Source organism: Oncorhynchus masou, chromosome 1, assembly GCF_036934945.1.
Source record: "Oncorhynchus masou masou isolate Uvic2021 chromosome 1, UVic_Omas_1.1, whole genome shotgun sequence".
Classification (NCBI taxonomy): domain Eukaryota; kingdom Metazoa; phylum Chordata; class Actinopteri; order Salmoniformes; family Salmonidae; genus Oncorhynchus; species Oncorhynchus masou.
The window spans coordinates 45,740,270-45,761,696 of NC_088212.1; the positions used below are offsets into that span (position 1 = coordinate 45,740,270).

General features: G+C 47.0%; 1 protein-coding gene across 2 annotated transcripts in view; it reads right to left on the reverse strand.

Moving 5' to 3' along the window:
• LOC135554472 (calcium-binding protein 7-like) overlaps positions 1 to 17,040 on the reverse strand; it is an 81,635-nt gene extending 64,595 nt beyond the window's left edge. For both annotated transcript variants that reach the window (XM_064986899.1, XM_064986832.1), the window contains exon 1: positions 16,929 to 17,040. In XM_064986899.1, the coding sequence (XP_064842971.1) occupies positions 16,929 to 17,040 (112 nt within the window). The remainder of the gene's footprint in view (positions 1 to 16,928) is intronic.
• Between the last annotated feature and the right edge of the window lie 4,387 nt (positions 17,041 to 21,427).

The following is a 21,427-nucleotide window of genomic DNA, read 5'->3' on the forward strand; positions in this document are numbered from 1 at the left end:
GTCTCCGGTAGCCTCTGGAACTGCCGATCTGCGGCCAACAAGGCAGAGTTCATCTCAGCCTATGCCTCCCTCCAGTCCCTCGACTTCTTGGCACTGACGGAAACATGGATCACCACAGACAACACTGCTACTCCTACTGCTCTCTCTTCGTCCGCCCACGTGTTCTCGCACACCCCGAGAGCTTCTGGTCAGCGGGGTGGTGGCACCGGGATCCTCATCTCTCCCAAGTGGTCATTCTCTCTCTCCCCCTTACCCATCTGTCTATCGCCTCCTTTGAATTCCATGCTGTCACAGTTACCAGCCCTTTCAAGCTTAACATCCTTATCATTTATCGCCCTCCAGGTTCCTCGGAGAGTTCATCAATGAGCTTGATGCCTTGATAAGCTCCTTTCCTGAGGACGGCTCACCTCTCACAGTCCTGGGCGACTTTAACCTCCCCACGTCTACCTTTGACTCATTCCTCTCTGCCTTCTTCTTTCCACTCCTCTCCTCTTTTGACCTCACCCTCTCACCTTCCCCCCTACTCACAAGGCAGGCAATACGCTCGACCTCATCTTTACTAGATGCTGTTCTTCCACTAACCTCATTGCAACTCCTCCAAGTCTCCGACCACTACCTTGTATCCTTTTCCCTCTCGCTCTCATCCAACGCGTCCCACACTGCCCCTACTCGGATGGTATCGCGCCGTCCCAACCTTCGCTCTCTCCCCCCTACTCTCTCCTCTTCCATCCTATCATCTCTTCCCTCTGCTCATACCTTCTCCAACCTATCTCCTGATTCTGCCTCCTCAACCCTCCTCTCTTCCCTTTCTGCATCCTTTGACTCTCTATGTCCCCTATCCTCCAGGCCGGCTCGGTCCTCCCCTCCCGCTCCGTGGCTCGACGACTCATTGCGAGCTCACAGAACAGTGCTCCGGGCAGCCGAGCGGAAATGGAGGAAAACTCGCCTCCCTGCGGACCTGGCATCCTTTCACTCCCTCCTCTCTACATTTTCCTCCTCTGTCTCTGCTGCTAAAGCCACTTTCTTCCACTCTAAATTCCAAGCATCTGCCTCTAACCCTAGGAAGCTCTTTGCCACCTTCTCCTCCCTTCTGAATCCTCCTCCCCTCCCCCCCTCCTCCCTCTCTGCAGATGACTTCGTCAACCATTTTGAAAAGAAGGTCGACGACATCCGATCCTCGTTTGCTAAGTCAAACGACACCGCTGGTTCTGCTCACACTGCCCTACCCTGTGCTCTGACCTCTTTCTCCCCTCTCTCTCCAGATGAAATCTCGCTTCTTGTGACGGCCGGCCGCCCAACAACCTGCCCGCTTGACCCTATCCCCTCCTCTCTTCTCCAGACCATTTCCGGAGACCTTCTCCCTTACCTCACCTCGCTCATCAACTCATCCCTGACCGCTGGCTACGTCCCTTCCGTCTTCAAGAGAGCGAGAGTTGCACCCCTTCTGAAAAAACCTACACTCGATCCCTCCGATGTCAACAACTACAGACCAGTATCCCTTCTTTCTTTTCTCTCCAAAACTCTTGAACGTGCCGTTCTTGGCCAGCTCTCCCGCTATCTCTCTCAGAATGACCTTCTTGATCCAAATCAGTCAGGTTTCAAGACTAGTCATTCAACTGAGACTGCTCTTCTCTGTATCACGGAGGCGCTCCGCACTGCTAAAGCTAACTCTCTCTCCTCTGCTCTCATCCTTCTAGACCTATCGGCTGCCTTCGACACTGTGAACCATCAGATCCTCCTCTCCACCCTCTCCGAGTTGGGCATCTCCGGTGCGGCCCACGCTTGGATTGCGTCCTACCTGACAGGTCGCTCCTACCAGGTGGCGTGGCGAGAATCTGTCTCCTCGCCTCGCGCTCTCACCACTGGTGTCCTCCAGGGCTCTGTTCTAGGCCCTCTCCTATTCTCGCTATACACCAAGTCACTTGGCTCTGTCATAACCTCACATGGTCTCTCCTATCATTGCTATGCAGACGACACACAATTAATCTTCTCCTTTCCCCCTTCTGATGACCAGGTGGCGAATCGCATCTCTGCATGTCTGGCAGACATATCAGTGTGGATGACGGATCACCACCTCAAGCTGAACCTCGGCAAGACGGAGCTGCTCTTCCTCCCGGGGAAGGACTGCCCGTTCCATGATCTCACCATCACGGTTGACAACTCCATTGTTTCCTCCTCCCAGAGCGCTAAGAACCTTGGCGTGATCCTGGACAACACCCTGTCGTTCTCAACTAACATCAAGGCGGTGGCCCGTTCCTGTAGGTTCATGCTCTACAACATCCGCAGAGTACGCCCCTGCCTCACACAGGAAGCGGCGCAGGTCCTAATCCAGGCACTTGTCATCTCCCGTCTGGATTACTGCAACTCGCTGTTGGCTGGGCTCCCTGCCTGTGCCATTAAACCCCTACAACTCATCCAGAACGCCGCAGCCCGTCTGGTGTTCAACCTTCCCAAGTTCTCTCACGTCACCCCGCTCCTCCGCTCTCTCCACTGGCTTCCAGTTGAAGCTCGCATCCGCTACAAGACCATGGTGCTTGCCTACGGAGCTGTGAGGGGAACGGCACCGCAGTACCTCCAGGCTCTGATCAGGCCCTACACCCAAACAAGGGCACTGCGTTCATCCACCTCTGGCCTGCTCGCCTCCCTACCACTGAGGAAGTACAGTTCCCGCTCAGCCCAGTCAAAACTGTTCGCTGCTCTGGCCCCCCAATGGTGGAACAAACTCCCTCACGACGCCAGGACAGCGGAGTCAATCACCACCTTCCGGAGACACCTGAAACCCCACCTCTTCAAGGAATACCTAGGATAGGATAAAGCAATCCTTCTCACCCCCCCCTTAAATGATTTAGATGCACTATTGTAAAGTGGCTGTTCCACTGATGTCAGAAGGTGAATTCACCAATTTGTAAGTCGCTCTGGATAAGAGCGTCTGCTAAATGACTTAAATGTAAATGTCAATGTAAATATATAGGGTGGTACCGGTACAGAGTCAATGTGTGGGTGCAACGGTTAGTTGAGGTAATATGTAGGTAGAGTTATTAAAGTGACTATGCATAGATGATAACAACAGAGAGTAGCAGTGGTGTAAAAGAGAGGGAGGTGTGGTGTGGCAATGCAAATAGTCTGGATAGCCATTTGATTAGATGTTCAGGAGTCTTATGGCTTAGGGGTAGAAGCTGATTTGAAGCCTCTTGGTCCTAGACTTGGCGCTCTGGTACCTCTTGCAGTGCAGTAGCGGAGAGGACAGTCTATGACTTGGGTGACTGGAGTCTGACAATATTCAGGGCTTTCCTCTGACACAGCCTGGTATAGAGTTCCTGGATGGCAGGAAGCTTGGCCCTGGTGATATACTGGGCCGTTTGCACTCCCCTCTGTAGTGCCTTGCGGTCGGAGTCCGAGCAGTTGCCATACCAGGCAGTGATGCAACCCGTCAGGATGCTCTCGATGGTGCAGCTGTAGAACTGTTTGAGAAATCTGCTCTCTGTTCTGAACGCAATAGACGACCAGTTCTTATAGCCTTTAGCCATACCCTTATACTACTCTGTTCCTCTGGTAATGTAGCGGTTAATCCAGGCACTGCAGCCCCCTGCACCACCCATTCCCCAGGTGATCTCATTTGTTGACTTCTGTAACCGTAAAAGCCTTGGTTTCATGCATGTTAACATCAGAAGCCTCCTCCCTAAGTTTGCTTTATTCACTGATGTCCAAGCCGTGTCCGAACCCTGGCTTAGGAAGGCCACCAAAAAACCTGAAATGTTCATCCCCAACTACAACATTTTCGAACAAGATAGAACTGCCAAATGGGGCGGAGTTGCAATCTACTGCAGATATAGCCAGCAGAGTTCTGTCATACTATCCTGGTCTGTGCCCAAACAATTTGAACTTTTTAATCATCCACCTTTCCAGAAACAAGTCTCTCACCATTGCCGCTTGTTACAGACCCCCCTCAGCCCCTCATCCCCCAGCTGTGCTCTGGACACCATATGTGAATTAATTGCCACCAATCTATCTTGGGTTATGCTTAACACCCTGGCAGTCCTACAATCTAAGATAGATGCCCTCAATCTCACACAAATTATCAAGAGACCTACCAGGTGCAACCCTAACCTGTAACAATGGGTACCCTCTTAGATATCATCCTGACCAACATGCCCTCTAAATACACCTCTGCTGTCTTCAACCAGGATCTCAGCGATCACTGCCTCATAGAACTAAGAACAGATATAGCCCTTGGTTCACCCCAGACTTGACTGCCCTTGACCAGCACAAAAACATCTTGTGGCGTTCTGCATTAGCATCAAATAGCCCCCGTGATATGCAACTTTTCAGAGAAGTCAGTTAGGAAAGCTAAGGCTAGTTTTTTCAAACATAAATTTTCATCCTGTAGCACTAATTCCCCCAAAATTGTGACACTGTAAAGTTCATGGAGAATAAGATAACCTCCTTCCTGCTGCCCACTGCACTGAGGCTAGGAAACACTGTTACCACTGATAAATCTACGCTAATCGATCATTTCAATAAGCATTTTTCTATGGCTGGCCATGCTTTCCTCCTGGCTACCCCTACCCCAGCCAACTGCTCTGCACCTCCTGCAGCAATGTGTTAACAAACCTCCAAACGAGCTTCAATGCCATACAAGACTTCTTCCGTGGCCTCCAACTGCTTTTCAATGCTAGAAAAACTAAATGCATGCTCTTCAACCAATTGCTGCCCGCACCTTTCCGCCCGACTAGCATCACTATTTGGAAAACAGTTCTGACTTAGAATATGTGGACAACTACAAATACCTAGGTGTCTGGTTAGACTGTAAAATCTCCTTCCAGACTCACATGAAGCATCTCCAATCTAAAATTCAATCTAGAATCGGCTTCCTATTTCGCAACAAAGCCTTCTTCACTCATACTGCCAAACATACCCTCGTAAAACTGACTATCCTACCAATCCTTGACTTCGGCAATGTCATTTACAAAACAGCCTCCAACGCTCTACTCAGCAAACTGGATGTAGTCTATCACAGTGCCATACGTTTTGTCACCAAAGACCCATATACTACCCACCACTGCAACCTGTATGCTCTCGTTGGCTGTAATCCATTGCTTCTGGTTGGGGTATGTACGTACGGTCACTGTGGGGGTGACGTCATCAATGCACTTATTGATGAAGCCAATGACTGATGTGGTATACTCCTCAACACCATTGAAGGAATCCCGGAACATATTCCAGTCTGTGGTTGCAAAACAGTCCTGTAGCTTAGCATCTGCTTCATCTGACCACTTTTTCATTGATCGAGTCACTGGTGCTTCCTGATTAAATTTTTGCCTGTAAGCAGGAATCAGGAGGATGGAATTATGGTCAGATTTGTATGTGTAACGATGTGCGCTGAGAGTCGGGAAGCAAGTTCAGGGATTGAGTGTTTTAATAAATTAACTTAACATAAAACAAAACAAGAAACACGAACAACCCACAGAAACAATAAGGCCTGGGGAAGGAACCAAAGGGAGTGACATATATAGGGAAGGTAATCAGGGAAGTGATGGAGTCCAGGTGAGTCTGATAACACGCAGGTGCGTGTAACAATGGTGACAGGTGTGCACCATAACGAGCAGCCTGGTGACCTAGGGGCCAGAGAGGGAGCACAAGTACCCCCTCCCGGACGCATGGCTCCAGCCGCAGGATGCTGACCGAAATGAGGATCCTGGGGATCAGGAGCGGACCGGTCACCTTTGCTGAGGCACGGGAAACCTGTCCGTGCAGCTGAGACACGGGAGTATGGCGACCTAGAGCACCGGAAAGAGCATACGTGACGGTTCCCCCTCACCGGTGCGTTCGGCTCCAACCGCAGGACACCAACCAAAGGGACGATCCCGGGGATCAGGAGTGGACCGATCGCCCCTGCTGATGCGCGGGAATCTGTTGCCGGCTGGGGCGCGGGAACCTGACAGACCGACTGAGGCATGAGAGCCTGATGAGCCGGTGGAAGCAGGGGAGCCTGGCAATCCGTGAAGGCATGAAAGACTGACACGCCGGCTGTAACAGGGGAGCCTGGTGATCCGGCTGAGGCATGAGAGCCTGGAGCGGCTTCCGGATCCGACATCATTTCCACCGAAACAAAAAAAACAAAAAAAACTCCCTGATGCTTCCCTTAGGTGAGGCATTATTCTGTAATGATGTGTGCTGAGAGTCAGGAAGCAAGTTCAGGGAGTGAGTGTTTTAATAAATAATCGCAACATAAAACAAAACAAACACGAACAACGCACAAACTTAACATTGGAACAGAAACAATAACCTCTGGGGAAGGAACCAAAGGGAGTGACATATTTAGGGAAGGTAATCAGGGAAGTGATGGAATCCAGGTGAGTCTGATGACGCGCAGGTGCTCATGTCGCTGGTGATAGGTGTGCCCCATTACGAGGAGCCTGGGGACCTAGAGGCCAGAGAGGGAGCAGACGTGACAGTATGCGTCTCTGTGTGTGAAGTAAAGGTGGTCCAGAGTTTTTTCCCTCTGGTTGCACATTTAACATGCTGATATAAATTTGGTAAAATGGATTTAAGTTTCTCTGAATTAAAGTCCCCGGCTAATAGGAGCGCCGCCTCTGGGTGATCATTTTCTTGTTTGCTTATGGCGGAATACAGCTCATTCATTGTGGTCTTAGTGCCAGCCTCAGTCTGTGGTGGTATGTAAACCGCTACAAAAAATACAGATGAAAACTCTCTAGGTGGATAGTGTGGTCTACAGCTTATCATCAGATACTCTACCTCAGGCGAGCAATAGCTCGAGACTTCCTTAGATATTGTTCACCGGCTGATATTTACAAAAATACATAGTCCACCGCCCCTTGTCTTGCCAGACGCCGTTGTTCTATCCTGCCGGTACAGCGTATAACCAGCCAGCTGTATGTTGATTGTGACCTCGTTCAGCCACGACTCCGTGAAGCATAAGATATTACAGTTTTGAATGTCCCGTTGATAGTATAATCTTCCGCGTAGGTCATCGATTTTATTTTCCAAAAATTGGTCGTTTGCTAGCAGAATGGAAGGAAGTGGGGGTTTATTCGATCGCCTACGAATTCTCAGAAGGCAGCCCGCCCTTTGGCCTCCTCCTTCTCTTCACGCAAATCATGGGGATCTGGGCCAGTTCCCAGGAGAGCAGTATAAAGGGAAAAAAGGATTCTGCCAGTCCGTGGTGAGTAATCGCAGTCCTGATGTCCAGAAGTTAATTTCGGTCATAAGAGACGGTAGCGGCAACATTATGTACAAAATAAGTGAAAAAATAAGTTACAAAAAAAAAAAAAAAACAGAATTGGTTAGGGACACGTAAAACATCAGCCTTCTTCTCCGGTGCCTTCTTTACAGTGTGAGTGAGAGCGAGTGTGAGTGAGTGCATGTGTGCACGTGTGACCCTGTGCGTGTGTGTGTGCATGCATATGTGACTCCAGGTTCAATTAGCTATTCATCTGGTTTTTGTCCCAGGGAATTTGTTCATTGGTAACCACACAGTGAGGTCTCTCACAAGACCTGACCTGTAAGACATAATCAGATGCTGTCATTCACACTTATGCATGCATTCTGTCATGGTCAGATAAGCCAAAATGTGAGGCATTTGAATTGTTTGTACACTGATATACATCTTCTCACACCGAAAAACAACACCATATACCAACAATTTCAGTCAATCTGTCAAAGCTCAACCATGCAGCCAAATGCTGTCTGTCTCAAACTGGGACTTGAGAGTGGGTTGAGTGCCTTGAGCCTTTCTTCCTCTCTCTATCTGAACTCAACACTACAGTATAATTGTGTTCCCTTTAAATACAAGCTATAAATATACTGTAGCTGATCCATAAACCTCAATCAGGTGACAAGGGTAAGCCAGCCAGACAACACAACACTGAGTGAAGCGCTGCAATAGGAGATTTCTGTCACAATGTGAGCATTTCTCTATCATTGAGATTATTAATCCACTGTGTTTCTATACACCCTTACAAATAAAAGGTCCATGTTGGAACCAAATAAAGTTATTGAGAGCGATACCATAGCGGAAACATTTTAGGTTCTCTGAAGAACCATACATAAATACGAAACCAGATGTGTGTTGGACCTCCAGGACCAGAATTGAATAGCCCTGCTGTAGGATTTTAAGCATTATTTGCACATTTCCCAAGGTGCCTATCGAGTAAATTTTTGAGTTACCACCCATGACTGTTTGCTAGTGACAAAGACACGATTGTTGCATTTATTCATTTTAAGTCCTGTTGTCTTCACCAATAGATATACTAAGTAAATATGTTGTCATTAAAATTAAATTAAGATAATACAATACATATTTCATAAGATCTTTTGAGTGCCTAGTTTTAACCTAATACAGTTCCCTGAAACTCATAGTCTCCCCGCCACATCAGGCCTGCAAGTCATATTATGCTGGCTTGCAAAGTGATGTGAAATTCATATTGGAATCCAACAGTGGGGTTATTTTACCCCACTGAGTGTTAACAAGAAATGTGTAGAGTGGTTGAAAAACGAGTTTTAATGACTCCAACCTAAATGTATGTAAACTTACGACTTCAACTGTATATATATATTTTTTTTTACTGATACAGAACAATTCAATCAAATTATATGGTCAGATGATAAGTTGACTTCATTCCAGAGTGCCACATACACACATTTTTTTTCCAAAAGCAATGAGGACTTAGTATGCTATGGTTCTTTCCTGTATTTTGTGGACAGCGGCTTCACTCCAGCTGTGTATTCACTTGTGTGTCCGTCTCTTGAAGTCACTTTTCTGAATGGTTTTCTGTCATGACTTATTCTAATTTTTTAATACTTTTTATTTAACTTTTTTTCTTGCAATTAACCAAAAACGTACATAGACAAAAACAATAGGCAACTTAACATACATACATTCACCAGTGTTAATTAGTGTAGATTTTTCAGTGTAACATTTTTTGTGATTATTAAAGAGTTAAATTAAAACTCTAAATAGTTCAATTAACAAACTATAGTTTTGACAAGTCGGGTCGGACATCTACTCTGTGCATGACACAAGTAGCTTTTCTAACAATTGTTTACAAACAGATAATTTCACTTCAAATTCACTGTATCACAATTTCAATGGGTCAGAAGTTTACATACACTACGTTGACTGTGCTTTTAAACAGCTTGGAAAATTCCATAAAATTATGTAATGGATTTAGAAGCTTCTGATAAGCTAATTGACATAATTTGAGTCAATTGGAGGTGAAATACGTTTTGGAGAAATGTCATCTGGTTTGATGAAGCAAAAATAGAACTGTTCGGCAATAATGACCATTGTTATGTTTGGAGGAAAAGGGGGATGCTTGCAAGTTGAAGAATATCATCCCAACCGTGAAGCTGTTATGAGCTTGAGTGAAGACCCAAAAGCGGTTTTAACAGAAAACAGAGTTCTTTAATGAAAATACAGGAATGGCATAAATCCTCTTCCAACGTTGTCAGCGGAACAAAAAGAACGTTAGTATAGTGCAGGATGCTCCTGCCAGGCAGACTCCGACAGGACAGGACAAGGTGGAAGCAAACAAGACGACAGCTTGCTTCTGGCATCAAAAAACACAAACAAGAATCAGACACTGAAAGTAGCAGGAACAGAGAGAGAAATAGAGACCTAATCAGAGGGGGAAGAGAGAACAGGTGGGGAAGAGTGAAAGAGCTAGTTAGGGCAGATGTAGAACAGCTGAGGAATGAGAGACAGAGAAGGTAACCTAAAAAGACCAGCAGAGAGAGAGAATGAAGAGAAAGGACAGGAACAGACATAACAAGACATGACAGTACCCCCCCCACTCACCGAGCGCCTCCTGGCGCACTCGAGGAGGAAACCTGGCGGCAACGGAGGAAATCATCGATCAGCGAACGGTCCAGCACGTCCCGAGAGGGAACCCAACTCCTCTCCTCAGGACCGTACCCCTCCCAATCCACTAGGTACTGATGACCACGGCCCCGAGGGCGCATGTCCAAAATCTTACGAACCCTGTAGATGGGTGCGCCCTCGACAAGGATGGGGGGGGGACGAGCGGGGGCGCGAAGAACGGGCTTAACACAGGAGACATGGAAGACCGGGTGAACGCGACGAAGATAGCGCGGGAGAAGAAGTCGCACTGCGACAGGATTAATGACCTGGGAAATACGGAACGGACCAATGAACCGCGGGGCCAACTTGCGAGAAGCTGTCTTAAGGGGAAGGTTCTGAGTGGAGAGCCATACTCTCTGACCGCAACAATATCTAGGACTCTTGGTCCTACGCTTATTAGCGGCCCTCACAGTCTGCGCCCTATTACGGCAAAGTGCCGACCTGACCCCCTTCCAGGTGCGCTCGCAACGCTGGACAAAAGCCTGAGCGGAGGGGACGCAGGACTCGGCGAGCTGAGATGAGAACAGCGGAGGCTGGTACCCGAGGCTACACTGAAAAGGGGATAGACCGGTAGCAGACGAGGAAGCGAGTTGTGGGCGTACTCTGCCCAGGGAGCTGTTCTGACCAAGACGCAGGGTTACGAAAAGAAAGACTGCGTAAATGCGACCAACAGTCTGATTGGCCCGTTCGGCTTGACCGTTAGACTGGGGATGAAAGCCGGACGAGAGACTGACGGAAGCCCCAATCAAACGGCAAAACTCCCTCCAAAATTGAGACGTGAACTGCGGGCCTCTGTCGGAAACGACGTCAGACGGAAGGCCATGAATTCGGAAAACATTCTCGATAATGATCTGAGCCGTCTCCTTAGCAGAAGGGAGCTTATCGAGAGGAATGAAATGAGCCGCCTTAGAGAATCTATCGACAACCGTAAGAATAACTGTCTTCCCGCTGATGAAGGCAGTCCGGTGATAAAATCTAAAGCGATGTGAGACCACGGTCGAGAGGGAATGGGAAGCGGTCTGAGACGGCCGGCAGGAGGAGAGTTCCCAGATTTAGTCTGCGCGCAGACCGAACAAGCGGCGACAAATCGACGCGCGTCACGTTCCCGAGTGGGCCACCAGAAACGCTGGCGAATGGAAGCGAGCGTACCCGAACGCCGGGGTGGCCGGCTAACTTGGCAGAGTGGGCCCACTGAAGAACGGCCGGACGAGTAGGAACGGGAACGAACAGAAGGTTCCTAGGACAAGCTCGCGGCGACGGAGTGTGAGCGAGTGCTTGCTTTACCTGCCTCTCAATTCCCCAGACAGTCAACCCGACAACACGCCCCTCAGGGAGAATCCCATCGGGGTCGGTGGAGACCTCAGAAGAACTGAAGAGACGAGATAAAGCATCAGGTTTGGTGTTTTTTGAGCCCGGACGATAAGAAATAACAAACTCGAAACGAGCGAAAAACAGAGCCCAACGAGCCTGACGCGCATTAAGTCGTTTGGCTGAACGGATGTACTCAAGGTTCCTATGGTCAGTCCAAACGACAAAAGGAACGGTCGCCCCCTCCAACCACTGTCGCCATTCGCCTAGGGCTAAGCGGATGGCGAGCAGTTCGCGATTACCAACATCATAGTTACGTTCTGACGGCGATAAGCGATGAGAGAAAAACGCGCAAGGATGGACCTTGCCGTCAGAGAGAGAGCGCTGAGAAAGAATGGCTCCCACGCCCACCTCTGACGCCCGTCAACCTCAACAACAAACTGTCTAGAGATGTCAGGTGTAACAAGAATAGGTGCGGATGTAAAACGATTCTTAAGAAGATCAAAAGCTCCCTGGGCGGAAACGGACCACTTAAAGCACGTCTTAACAGAAGTAAGGGCTGTGAGAGGAGCTGCCACCTGACCGAAATTACGGATGAAACGACGGTAGAAATTAGCGAAGCCCAGAAAGCGCTGCAGCTCGACGCGTGACTTAGGAACGGGCCAATCAATGACAGCCTGGACCTTAGCGGGATCCATCTTAATGCCCTCAGCGGAAATAACGGAACCGAGAAAAGGGACAGAGGCGGCATGAAAAGTGCACTTCTCAGCCTTCACATAAAGACAGTTCTCCAAAAGGCGCTGGAGGACGCGCCGCACGTGCTGAACATGAATCGAGAGAGACGGTGAAAAAATCAGGATATCGTCCATGTAAACGAAAACAAAAATGTTCAGCATGTCTCTCAGGACGTCGTTAACTAGTGCCTGAAAGACAGCTGGAGCGTTAACGAGGCCGAAAGGAAGAACCCGGTATTCAAAGTGCCCTAACGGAGTGTTAAACGCCGTCTTCCACTCGTCCCCTCCCTGATGCGCACGAGATGGTAGGCGTTACGAAGGTCCAATTTGGTGAAAAACCTGGCTCCCTGCAGGATCTCGAAGGCTGAAGACATAAGAGGAAGCGGATAACGATTCTTAACTGTTATGTCATTCAGCCCTCGATAATCCACGCATGGGCGCAGGGACCCGTCCTTCTTCTGAACAAAAAAAAACCCCGCTCCGGCGGGGGAGGAGGAGGAGACTATGGTACCGGCGTCGAGCGAAACCGACAAATAATCCTCGAGAGCCTTACGTTCGGGAGCCGACAGAGAGTATAATCTACCCCGGGGGGAGTAGTTCCCGGAAGGAGATCAATACTACAGTCATACGACCGGTGTGGAGGGAGAGAAGTGGCCTTGGAACGACTGAACACCGTGCGCAGATCGTGATACTCCTCCGGCACCCCTGTCAAAGCGCCAGGCTCCTCCTGTGAAGAAGAGACAGAGGAAACAGGAGGGATAGCAGACATTAAACAGGTTACATGACAAGAAACATTCCAGGATAGGATAGTGTTACTAGACCAATTAATAGAAGGGTTATGGCGCACTAGCCAGGGATGACCCAAAACAACAGGTGTAAAAGGTGAACGAAAAATTAAAAAAGAAATGGTTTCGCTATGATTACCAGAGACAGTGAGGGTTAAAGGCAGCGTCTCACGCTGAATCTTGGGGAGAGAACTACCATCTAAAGCGAACAAGGCCCTGGGCTCCCCTAACTGTCTGAGAGGAATGTCATGTTCCCGAGCCCAGGTCTCGTCCATAAAACAGCCCTCCGCCCCAGAGTCTATCAAGGCACTGCAGGAAGCAGATGAACCGGGCCAGCGGAGATGGACCGGAAAGGTAGTGCGTGATCCAGAAGGAGAGGCCTGAGTAGTTGCGCTCACCAGTAGCCCTCCTCTTACTGATGAGCTCTGGCTTTTACTGGACATGAGGTGACAAAATGACCAGCGGAGCCGCAGTAGAGACAGAGGCGATTGGTGATTCTCCGTTCCCTCTCCTTGGCCGAGATGCGAATACCCCCCAGCTGCATAGGCTCAGCATCCGAGCCGGCGGAGGAGGGTGGCAGTGATGCGGCAGGTGGCAGTGATGTGGAGAGGGGAGCAACGGAGAACGTGAGCTCCTTTCCACGAGCTCGGCGACGAAGATCAAACCGTCGCTCTATGCGAATAGCGAGAGCTATTAAGGAGTCCAGACTGGAAGGAACCTACCGGGAGAGGATCTCATCCTTAACCTCGACGTGGAGACCCTCCAGAAAACGAGCGAGCAAAGCCGGCTCGTTCCAGTCACTAGAGGCAGCGAGAGTGCGAAACTCAATAGAATAATCCGTTATGGATCTATTCCCCTGACATAGGGAAGACAGGGCCCTGGAAGCCTCCTCGCCAAAAACAGAACGGTCAAAAACCCGTATCATCTCCTCCTTAAAGTCCTGATACTGGTTAATACACTCAGCCCTCGCCTCCCAGACTGCCGTGCCCCACTCACGCGCCCGTCCGGTAAGGAGAGAAATGACGTAGGCGATGCGGGCTGCGCTCCTGGAGTAAGTGTTGGGCTGGAGAGAGAACACCACATCACACTGAGTGAGGAATGAGCGGCACTCAGTGGGCTCCCAGAGTAACACGGCGGGTTGTTGATCCTGGGCTCCGGAGACTCGGAAACCCTGGAAGTGGGCGGTGGATCGAGGTGGAGTTGGTGAACCCGTCTTGTGAGGTCGGAGACTTGGACGGCCAGGGTCTCAACGGCATGTTGAGCAGCAGACAATTCCTCCTCGTGTCTGCCTAGCATCGCTCCCTGGATCTCGACGGCGGAGTGAAAAGGGTCCGGAGCCGCTGGGTCCATTCTTGGTCTGATTCTTCTGTTATGAGCTTGAGTGAAGACCCAAAAGCGGTTTTAACAGAAAACAGAGTTCTTTAATGAAAATACAGGAATGGCATAAATCCTCTTCCAACGTTGTCAGCGGAACAAAAAGAACGTTAGTATAGTGCAGGATGCTCCTGCCAGGCAGACTCAGGACAGGACAAGGTGGAAGCAAACGAGACGACAGCTTGCTTCTGGCATCAAAAAACACAAACAAGAATCAGACACTGAAAGTAGCAGGAACAGAGAGAGAAATAGAGACCTAATCAGAGGGGGAAGAGAGAACAGGTGGGGAAGAGTGAAAGAGCTAGTTAGGGCAGATGTAGAACAGCTGAGGAATGAGAGACAGAGAAGGTAACCTAAAAAGACCAGCAGAGAGAGAGAATGAAGAGAAAGGACAGGAACAGACATAACAAGACATGACAGAAGCATGGGGGTGGTAGCATCATGTTGTCTGGTGCACTTCACAAAATAGATGGCATAATGGGTCAGGAAAATTATGTGGATATATTGAAGCAGCATCTCAAGACATCAGTCAGGAAGTTAAAGCTTGGTCGCAAAAGGGTCTTCCATATGGACAATGACCCCAAGCATACTTCCAAAGTTGTGGCAAAATGGCTTAAGGACAACAAGGTCAAGGTATTGGAGTGGCCATCACAAAGCCCTGACCTCAATCCTATAGAAAATTTGTGGGCAGAACTGAAAAAGTGTGTGCAAGCAAGGAGGCCTACAAACCTGACTCAGTTACACCAGCTCTGTCAGGAGGAATGGGCCAAAATTCGCCCAACTTATTGTGGGTGTCACACCCTGACCATAGTTTGCTTTGTATGTTTCTATGTTTTGTTTGGTCAGGGTGTGATCTGAGTGGGCATTCTATGTTGGATGTCTAGTTTGTCTGTTTCTGTGTTTGGCCTGATATGGTTCTCAATCATAGGCAAGTGTTATTCGTTGTCTCTGATTGGGAACCATATTTAGGTAGCCTGTTTTGCCATTGTGGGTTGTGGGTGATTGTCTATGTTAGTTGCTTGTGTGAGCACAGTTCTTATTATAGCTTCACGGTCGTTATTCATTTATTGTTTTGTATAGTTTGTTCAAGTGTTCTCTGTTCATTAAATTCACGATGTGCACATACCACGCTGCATTTTGGTCCTCTGATCCTTCCAACTACTCCTCCTCAGACGAGGAGGACGACGATCGTGACAGTGGGAAGCTTGTGGAAGGCTACCCGAAATGTTTGACTCAAGTTAAGCAATTTAAAGGCGATGCTATCCAATACTAATTGAGTGTTTGATAACTTCGGACCCACTGAGAATGTAATGAAAGAAATAAAAGCTGAAATAAATCATTCTCTTTTCTATTATTCTGACATTTCAAAATAAAGTAGTGATCCAAACTGACCTAAAAGAGGGATTTTTTTTTATTTGGATTAAATGTCAGGAATTGTGAAAAACTGAGTTTAAATGTATTTGGATAAGGTGTATGTAAACTTCCCTACTTCAACTGTATCACTTATGCAACACGCACACTTTTAGCATAGACACTTTTACACCCCTACTGGCTAACCACTAGCAACCTTGAATTAAATCACGTATTAACAGTTCAGCACATCAGAATTTCTCATACTGTTACACAAAGTCAAGATAAACCTTTACCATCATGGTATTCATTAAATGTAAATATAAGAAAACTGGCTAAAATGCTCTCGTTGGGAAATGTTAGCTATAGCTAGCCACATGCTAACCTGAGTGCTAACGTTACTAACGTTACTAGCAACAGTAACAGTAAATCCAGGCATAATGGCTACCACAAACATTGGCTACCATGATATCCTGCAAGTTCTATCGGCTAATAAAGATCAGAGAGCAAAACGAAATACATACTGTACCTTGAAATAAACAATGACTCTACTATTTCACTGTACTTGTACACTTGACATAAAAAAATGTAAACTTCATACAATAGGTGATTTCCACCACTACAGTGTGAGATTTCAGTCACAATGTACGCATGAGTGTTCTGTCTCATTGAGAGGATTCCTCTACAGGGTTTCTGTGTAATACAGATGATGTGTCTACCAGGGGTTTACATTTCAAGTGCTATTTATATGGACACATACATTATTGCTATTGGGCAACGTGTGCCGGGGTGCAGAAATACATACATTAACACACATCTCTAACCTTTTTGTTCGAGAGACAGTGTCAATGCTAGTACTGCCTTCTTACCAGAACAAGTACTGGTCAGTCACTGATAAGCAAGTCCACAATAAGGCACTATAACATACCAATAAACAAAATATGTGGACTCAGTGGACAGGCTTGTAGCACTGTCTTTTGAATATGTGGACATCTCACTACTCTCACAATTCCCACTCCTCTCACAATTCCCCTTTCACCTGAAAACAGGTGAAGCTCGAACCACACACAATTATCCCACTGATTGATGATTAAATTAATTGATTAATTGATAGCTTCATAATTTATTAAATTATAAAGTTGAGGTAGAAAAGCAACGAAACATCTGTGAATGACAATCTACAGTGGTTGGGTGGTCTAAACGGAGTCACACGTTGTTATCACCGTGAGGCGAGGGACTGCTTAAAATGCAGACGCTTTGAGTGGCGCTGTCCATGGTGCTTAATCTGATAACGCTGACAGCGACTTCGTCTGAATGAACTCAACCCGCTCGCTGAGAGCCACACCAATTAGCCTATAGTGAATACAACTGCCTTAACCTGACATTTTTTCACACATTGAAAGAGCCATGATTATATATTGACTAGGCAACAGAATACCATCAGAGCTGGTAACCGAAACAGAGCTGATTATATAACAGGTAAAGTCTCATCCTCACCTTCAACCTCGTCCTCGGGCAGGTTGACCGGGGCTCGGTAGGCGAGCATGTCCGGGATAGTGCAGATGCCCCGGTACATCAAATTGGAGGTGATTGGATGCATGATAGGCATGGCTGCGGTGAGGGTCTGGGGCTGCCACCTGTGACCTGGTCTTCATATGAGTGGTTCTTCAGAGAATCGTTCACAACTTTACTTTCAAAGAGGGTGCGGGGGTCAAGTTCATGGATAGGAAGGAATCGCTGTGGCCACAGGATCGAGAGGCAGGAGAGAGGAGAAGATCCGTGAATTCCTCCCCGGTCTTTGGTAAATGAACACAAAGAAGCCTAATAGATTATTATTATTTTGTATAGACGTGACGTTGTCACAGTATATCGTTTTTATTTATCTGGATAGTTGACAGTAATGTTTACAGACATTGCGAGATGGATCAAGCCGAGGTTGAGGGAATTAATTGGCAACTTTTGAAACATGCCTATATTGCCACACGTATAATTGCTATTAGCTGAACAAAACTAAACGCATCACGGCGACTCCATCTGCTGAGACACACTGCCAGTGAGCTTTCAGCGCAACATGCAAATAAAAAAGACAAGCGGTTTATCTCACTGCGGTAGAAGAGAGGCAGACAAAGACAATGAGACAATTCAACGATGCTTAATCCGTTGTTTTTGTCCAGTCGTTCATGCAGATAAATAATATTAATTCAGCCACTTGTTGGATCTCTTGGATGCAAGTTATTTTCTTCTTCCATTGAGCACTCAGTGATAAAAATCACACAGTGATACAAATACAGGTGAAAAATACAAATTAAAGACTGACAGGAGTAGTAATTAAGAGTCCAAATTTACCTTCACTCAAAACTGTCTCAGGAATCGTTAGAACATTCACTAAAATAGCCTATGCGTTCAGCCTAAGCACTCGCTCGCCCTTATTTTGGTCATTGGCACGGGGGCGCCTTTTCATCTCCAATTCACTATTTGTTCCGCACAGGTAAGGGACTCTTGTGAACGGCAGCCCTGGACCCTGTGTATAGTCAGCTCTCTCACACACCCGTCCACACACACTCCGTACCCTGACTCAACTGTGTGTGCATCTTTCTCTACGCGTTCAACCTGAATTCCACACAGCGCGCAACTAAATCCCGTAGCGTCACACGTGCTCCACTGGTATCACATAAACAACGAGAGCTGTGATTAACGACAACGAGGCACAATAGCATACCGATGATTTATCCCCTGGCGTCTCTCCTCTCAAATTAATACATTTTACCTTTTATATCTGAAACCTTAAATTGCACACCAAATGTTAAACACTGAACAGCCATGTGTGCCATTGAGGTTGTTGACCAGAAACCACTGAATGTGATGCCAACAGGACCAAAAGTATGTGAACACCTGGTTGTCGAACATCTCATTCCAAAACCATGAATATGGAGTTGGTCCACCCTTCGCTGCTTGAACATCCTGCACTCTTCTGGGAAGGCTTTCCAATAGATATTGGAACATTGCTACAGGGACAAGAGCAGACACAAGGCTCTTAGTCGGAGTTCCAGTTCATCCTAAAGGTGTTCGATGGGGGTTGAGGTTAGCTCTCTCTGCAGGCCAGTCAAGTTCTTCCAGAACAATCTCAACAAACCTTTCCTGTATGAACCTCGCTTTGTGCACATGGAAAGGTCCTTCCCCCAACTGTTTCCACAAAGTTGGAAGCACATAATTGTTGAGGACATCATTGTATGCTGTAGCATTAAGATTTCTCATCACTGGGCCTAACCCGAACCATGAAAAGCAGCCCCATACCATTATTCCTCCTGCACCAACTTTACAGTTGGCACTATGCATTCTCGTGGGTAGCCCTCTCCTGGCATCTGCCAAACCCAGATTCGTCTGTCAGACAGTCAGATGGTGAAGCGTGATTCATCACTCCAGAGAATGCGTTTCCACTGCTACAGAGTGCAATGACGGTGAGCTTTACACCACTCCTGCTGACGTTTGGCATTGCGCATGGTGATCTTAGGCTTGTTTGCAGCTGGTCGGCCATGGAAACCCATTTCATGACACTCCAGACGAACAGTTATTGTGCTGACGTTACTTCCAGAGGCAGATTGGAACTCGGTAGCGAGTGTTGCAACTGAGGACATACGATGTATATGCATTACATGCTTCAGCACTTGGTGTTCCCATTTTGTGAGCTTGTGTGGCCTACCACTTTGTGGCTGAGCCGTTGTTGCTCCTAAAGGTTTCCAATAACAACAATTACAGTTGACCGGGTCAGCTCTAGCATGGCAGATATTTTACGAGCCATCCTATGATGGTGCCATGTTGAAAGTCACTAGCTCTTCAGTACAGGCCATTCTACTGCCAATGTTTGTCTATGGAGATTGCATGGCTGTGTGCTTGATTTTATACATCTGTCAGTAACAGGTGTGGCTGAAATAGCCAAATCCACTAATTTGAAGGGGAGTCCACATAAATTTGTAATAATAGGGCAGGCATTTAAAGTTAAAGTAAGTGAAGTCACAGGTGTTTTTCATGAAGTTCTAAAAAAGGGATAGTTCACCCAAATTCCAAAATAAAATGTTGGTTTCCTTACCCTATAAGCAGTCTAGGGACAGCAATACAGGATTTGGTTTAGTTTTCATGGCCCTGTTTCCAAATTTGTCGCCACTAACCATTTGGACATGATGTGTGAAAAATGCTAATATCAATACCGTGGCTAGAAGGAGATTTGTGCCACAATGCTAAAATGTTAGCATTTGGAAACAGTGTCAGGGAAATAAAAACCAAAGCATGGATTGCTGTCATACCTTGTCCATTGCTTGCTTGCCGGGGATTATAGGCTTGAAGTGGCTTCCTTGATCGCGCAGGCCGCCAGCCTACATAAGAAAATGGGGAAATAAGCGGATACAAACAACGAATAGTTTCGTCGTCCAGGAGCCTGAACTTCCTGCACCTTCGTCGCTGGTTGTACCTGTGCCTGCCGCCCGCAGTGTCTAGTCCTACGATTTTGAAGTCGACGTTGGCAACCTTCCATCCCTGCTCTGGATCGAGCCGGGCTTCTCGCTCTGTCGGAGGCCTCACCCATCCATAAACCGTTCTCCGAATCCTGTGACGTGTGGGAGTGGGTGGATTTCCTCGTCTTTCTCGCCAGCCGTGATTTTGGGCAGCTCCATGGTAAGAAATGTGACCGTTCCTGGTGCAAAAACAATGTCCTATCCTGGAGTTCGAGAAAATCACATTACTAAGCTGCTCCTGAATTTACTACTTCAGGACATGGAAATTGATTCTATCGTAGTCCGTGTGGGTTTTAATGACATTATAAAGGGCAGCTCTAAACAGTTGAAACTGGATTTTAAAGAGCTGATTGACACTCTGCTAGAAAGTAATAAAAAAACATCATACCTGGCCTTGTGCTCTCTCTAAATCGTGGCATTGAAAGTTTTGGCTGGATTCTTTCACCTCACAACTGGCTACGTGACTATTGAAGCTCAATGTGTGCAACTCTTGTTTAGAATTTCGATAACTTTTGGAAACGTAACACGTTTTATAAGGAGGATGGGATCCACCAAAATCATTTGGGTTCTTGGATCATTTCACAGCATTATAAGGCTGAGTTGAGACACTGACTTATCAATGACCCAAGCCCAGCTCAGTTAATCCCTACCATTCTGATGCTGAGTTGCCATAATGCTTCAGCAAATTGTACCAGGGGAGTTGGTAGACACAATGTAAGTAACCTCATTTATGTCCCTATAACTGCCCTGAATGCCTTTGCTGATCCTATAGCTATTGTATGCAGTAATAATGTGCCTATGAACCAGATTTATACTGTTAGCACTGAGGCAGTGTGCCCTAGTAGAAAGTCCACTGTAAATAACATGAGCATATTTACTTCTGCTAAACTTCCCAGTAAAGCAATGACAACAAGTAAGCATCCCAGAAGAAACATGCTTAAAATAGGCCACGTTAACATATGTAGCTTAAGGAACAAGGTTCATGAAATCAATAAATTGCTATTAATTTCTATCTCTGAAACTCACTTCGATAATACCTTTGATGATACAGTGGTAGCAACACAAATTTAGAACATTTACAGAAAAGTAAAGCTTAGAGATGATCTCATGTTAAATACTGTTGAAGTAATATGGCTACAGGTTCATCTGACTCACGTAAAGCCAATTATTTGCGGGAAACTGCCAAAAACCACCAAGTGCTAACAGTAAGTATCTGAATAGCATGTGTGAAATGCTTGATAATGTATTTGATATCAACAGGTTGCAGGCACTGGTTACAGTTTAAAGTTTTTTCTTGAGTGGGTAGCTTGATGAAAGCCAGTAAATATTTAAATTACCCAGAAAATATCAGTCAACCTACCAGGCTAGTTACAAACAGCACAGGATTTAAATCATCAACATGTATTGATCCCATCTTTACTAATGCCGCAGAAATTTTCTTGAAAGCAGTATCCAGTACTCAGCTCCACCATTCTATGAATCAGATGG